General features: G+C 35.0%; 1 protein-coding gene across 2 annotated transcripts; it reads right to left on the bottom strand.

Moving 5' to 3' along the window:
* Nucleotides 1-2,695: 2,695 nt before the first annotated feature.
* LOC106324975 (protein transport protein Sec61 subunit gamma-1) lies at nucleotides 2,696-3,799 on the bottom strand. 2 transcript variants are annotated; one of them, XM_013762980.1, is made up of 3 exons: nucleotides 3,585-3,799; nucleotides 3,341-3,494; nucleotides 2,696-2,912 (listed from the first exon to the last, which is right to left on the bottom strand). In XM_013762980.1, exons 1-2 carry the CDS (start codon nucleotides 3,676-3,678, stop codon nucleotides 3,379-3,381), a joined length of 210 nt encoding a protein of 69 aa, XP_013618434.1. In that variant the 5' UTR covers nucleotides 3,679-3,799; the 3' UTR covers nucleotides 2,696-2,912; nucleotides 3,341-3,378. The 2 variants fall into 2 exon arrangements, with proteins under 2 accessions (XP_013618434.1, XP_013618435.1); XM_013762981.1 differs by having other exon boundaries at nucleotides 3,379-3,494.
* Between the last annotated feature and the right edge of the window lie 504 nt (nucleotides 3,800-4,303).

Here is a 4,303-nt window from a genome sequence, read left to right as displayed (position 1 = left end):
TAGAGGAATAACGAATCACGGCTTTACTTCGCGAAATCGAACCAACGAACTTCCTAGGCAAGTTGCAATATTCGTGGAGTTGGATTTTGAGTCGGCCACAGGTAAGGAGGTCAAGATCATTTATGCTTTTGGAAGCTCGATGTCGGCGAGACTGGGACATAGAATCAGCTCAATTTTGTTTCAACAGTACCGATATTTGTGCTAACGAGGATGGATGCAGTTTCGAAATTAAGAATCGAGCAACAAGAAAAGGGAGAAAATATCGGAGGAGGCTAACGATTATAAATAGTATATAATAAGGGGAGGAGAACGGAAAAGAGGGGGACACAGACATATTCATTCCCGCTTACACACCTATATAATCAAATCACCTTTACCTCGAGCTCTAGTTCCCTCAACGCTTCGAACTTGTTTTAGATCTTGTTCTTCATTAGACTAGACTTATTTTATTCAAAAACACTTGTAAACTCGTTAATATCATTATACAAATCTATTTTATTCTAAGGATAATATTACCCAAAAGATCTTGTTCTCAAATTTACAAATAATATTCTAAAATACGTAGTGTGGGTTTTAAGACTCACAACTGTCAAAGCCGTTCAGAACCTAAACAATGAGAATATGCAACCATCCTTACTTCGGTTTATTTCAGAATATGTAGAGACTGACTTAATTTGGTCAAAATTTTACAACCCGATTTAGCTTAATGCAGAGGGAGATATCAATAAGCAAAGGCTGAGAGGGAGACAAAAGTACGGAAGACCATAAATCATGTGGCCGTCACATACGAACACATATGGTTTAATTGTAAGCAAAGTTACTAAACACGTTTTCATTTGTCATTTCTCCCCCAACAATTATCTAGTTTTGGAGTGAACTTGTAGAAAAGGGCATCTTAATCATTACATATGGATGTAGACTAAGAAAACAATATCAACCTTCAAGAAAGGTTATCTCTTCAGATAAGAATATGGAATATAATATCCCTATATTTATGTCTTATAAAATGTAAATATATTAGTCAGCGTTAAGGGTTCAAATAGTCTAAACCTATGGATTAGGACATAAACTTCAAGATTATAAATGTATAATGCTAAATATAGCATACTTAAATAATTACTAGCATCAGACTAAAACTTGATCTTTTAACTATCAAATAAAAGGAATTCCAAGATTGTAGTACACTTAAAACTTTTTAAATCAGATTTATGATACATTTGTTAGTTTTTTTATGTAAGCAAGAAATTCTGGACCTTTAATATGTACTGTATGGACCAAAGACCAGCTTTAAGACCCCTCTAACTAGTTGAGCGAACCACATTTGTAGAATACCTTTGTAAGTTAGTATATTTAAGTCTGGAACCAACTTTTATTAAATCGTAAATTTCATAATCCTTATCTAAAACACGCATAGTCCAAGTTGAGAGACGAGCAGTGGAAAAAAGAGTTTTGGAAAACAAGTTACCAATAAGCTAAGCAGATGAAAATGATTACAATATATATGTATATATATATATATATATATTCGTTTTCTAATAATAAATAAATGATAACAATAAAAGATATTTGTTAAATTGATTGCCATAAAACTAGATGAAAATGACCAGATTAAGGATTGCATGTGGATAAGATTTGAAGGATGAAAATCGCAGATTGGAGTAGGTGGAAGACTCATCCTTTTCACGACCACCAGAAATAAGAGAAGCTGAAATAAAATGATTTTTTCTTCTAATAAAAATATATTCTCTTTTTATTTTCTTTGAAGGGTCGACGAGTTTGGTTGATAATGAGTGTCGCATTTTGTTCCCACACTGTACCATTTGCATGCCATCATCATCTTTTCTTCAAACTCTTTTCTCAAGTAGAATAAATTAATTATACACAAAAAGGTTTGCTTGCAAGGACTGCAATGAACATAATTGCATGTGGGATCAACTTTGGTTTAGTTCGCTGAGTATGAACGATACGCATTCTATATTTAGTGTTTAAAATGGCTTAACGCATAATTATATGGTAGGACTACATTTGCGTCTCATTGTGCTTTACTTTAATAAAGTTAATTATAAGTTAAATAGAAAAAGGAAAAACACTCTAAAAGCATAGTAAAACAATCTACATTTCGTTAGATCCAAAAATTAGTATTTGGAAAAACGAATCACATCCAGGCTCTGCTCGTTGATCCAATCGGAAATCATAGTAAAGACAAGACTTAACTCGTCTTCATGTAGGTACTACCGACTTTGTCACCTCGCTCCAGGAGGTGCATAAATTGGTTGGTCGGAACTTGGAGACTTAGGCCCTCGCCTATAAGGAATGAGCACACAAGCGCAAATGTGAGTTACTCTTTCAGCCTGGTGATCAGGTTTGAGTCGTAATGACGAAGGATAGAATTCCTTCACATGAGTATAATAAGCTCATATTGCGAAAGATAGGTCATGTGTAGGTTTTGGAACGCATAAATGCCCCCTCGTATCAATACATCCAATGTCTTCAGTGTTAAGTGCATGTCTTTGTTCCGTGGTGACAATGAGGTTCCAGATTTAGGGAAGAATCTTCTCCTACCCGGGGCGACCTGATGCAGTGCATCTAACCTTTAAACCGACGTGCTGGCTATAACTTTTTTTTTGTATCCATCGAACCTGTTTGGTTTTATTTCTTTATAAATATGTTTGGGATTATTATAGTGGCGTCTCAATGAAATCCTCCGCCACAAGTTTCTAAATTAGTTTGATCTACCATTCAAGATGAGTCCAGTTTTTCAGTCGTGAACAAAATGAAAGAAAAAAAAAGAGAAAGAAACAAATGAATACGATTACATAAACATAACGTGCAAATTGTTGAAAACAGCAAAAGCTCTAGCTTTCATTTCTCAAAACTAGTTTTTGCCTTTCTCCCATTTTGTTCTTTGATCCCTGAAAACACACCAAACAAAAAGACTTAGAAGAGTAGTTCCCAAAGTAAAACCAAACAACAGTTTTCACATCATCAGGTACTGAAAACAAAAATTTCTTCCTCACAACCAAACAACTAGGGTTTCTATCTAATTTATCAATTTCTTATTGAATTTGAAGTGCTTCAGACTCAGAAACTGAATTTACCAACACCATATAAAAGCTTTCTCCAAACCGAAATCAGAACAAAATGATAGAAACCAAAATATAAAAAATTAAAATTTTCACAAAAGTAGCAACTGAAAGAATTACAAGTAGGTTTCTCACATTCGTAATCTCATGCTAATTTTCAATCTGATCAAACACTTTTTATGAATCAATCACAGGAGAGGCATGATGGGACAATGAAACACAAACAAGGACTAATGCTCTGATCCAATCAACTTAACTATTGTGATGAATAGGAAAATCATCATCATTCACATAACTAAGTGGCACCGACGATTATGTTGTTGATTGGAATAAAGATGAGCTTCACAAAGAAGCCAACGAATCCCATCACAACGAACCCAATCGCTGTACGAACAGCAACTTTCGTGAATTCTACAAAAACAACCGCAAAATCAAAACCATCGTCAGAAAGCCAAACACACAGATCTAGCAAGATATCATGAAGAATCAAAAGTATGGTACCTTTGCGATCTGGTTTGTGACAACGCTTAACGAGACGAATGCTATCCTTAGCGAAGTCTCTGAGAGGATCCACGACGGAATCAATGGCGTCCATGGCTTTGCTTTCGATGATCTCTCAATCTCAATCTCACAGCTCTTTTTGTGCTTCCTTTGAAAGAAACGTCACAGAGTTTCTGATAACCAATCACAACGCTAGGAACAATAACAGGTGGACATAATTGCCGCGTCAGCTGACATTTCAGATTTAGTATTGGGCTTTTATTATTTGTGGGCCCATATCCATTAATGCTAGCTTTCATCTCTTTTTAAAAACAAACAAATGAGTAGATGCCGTAAAAATAACGGAAAAGTCTATCTTTATTCATAACATAGAAGTTCTAGTTCTTTATATAGGAGATTACACCGTCATAGATAAATGAAAATATTACAAATCATAATATAATCTCTTGGTTATGAGCCATCCACAATCTGGTTCATAACATTACCCCTTTGATGCGATAACCATTTAGAACTTGTAATGTGCTTTAATGTTGCCTCATTAAAACTTTACCAGGAAAACTCAATTGGGACAAAACCATGGTGAAGGAAAAAGAGTACAACACACATTACTTCCTCTGATTTGGACATTACTGAAGGTCCCTTGGACCTCTCCAATTTTCTGCAATCCGTGGGTGATGAAGATCTTGGGCATAATATGCTTTGTCCTCGAACATGATAGT

Source organism: Brassica oleracea, chromosome C2, assembly GCF_000695525.1.
Source record: "Brassica oleracea var. oleracea cultivar TO1000 chromosome C2, BOL, whole genome shotgun sequence".
NCBI classification, from domain to species: Eukaryota; Viridiplantae; Streptophyta; class Magnoliopsida; order Brassicales; family Brassicaceae; genus Brassica; species Brassica oleracea.
The sequence above is the reverse complement of the archived record's forward strand: the minus strand, read 5'-3'. Positions and strand labels throughout refer to the sequence as shown.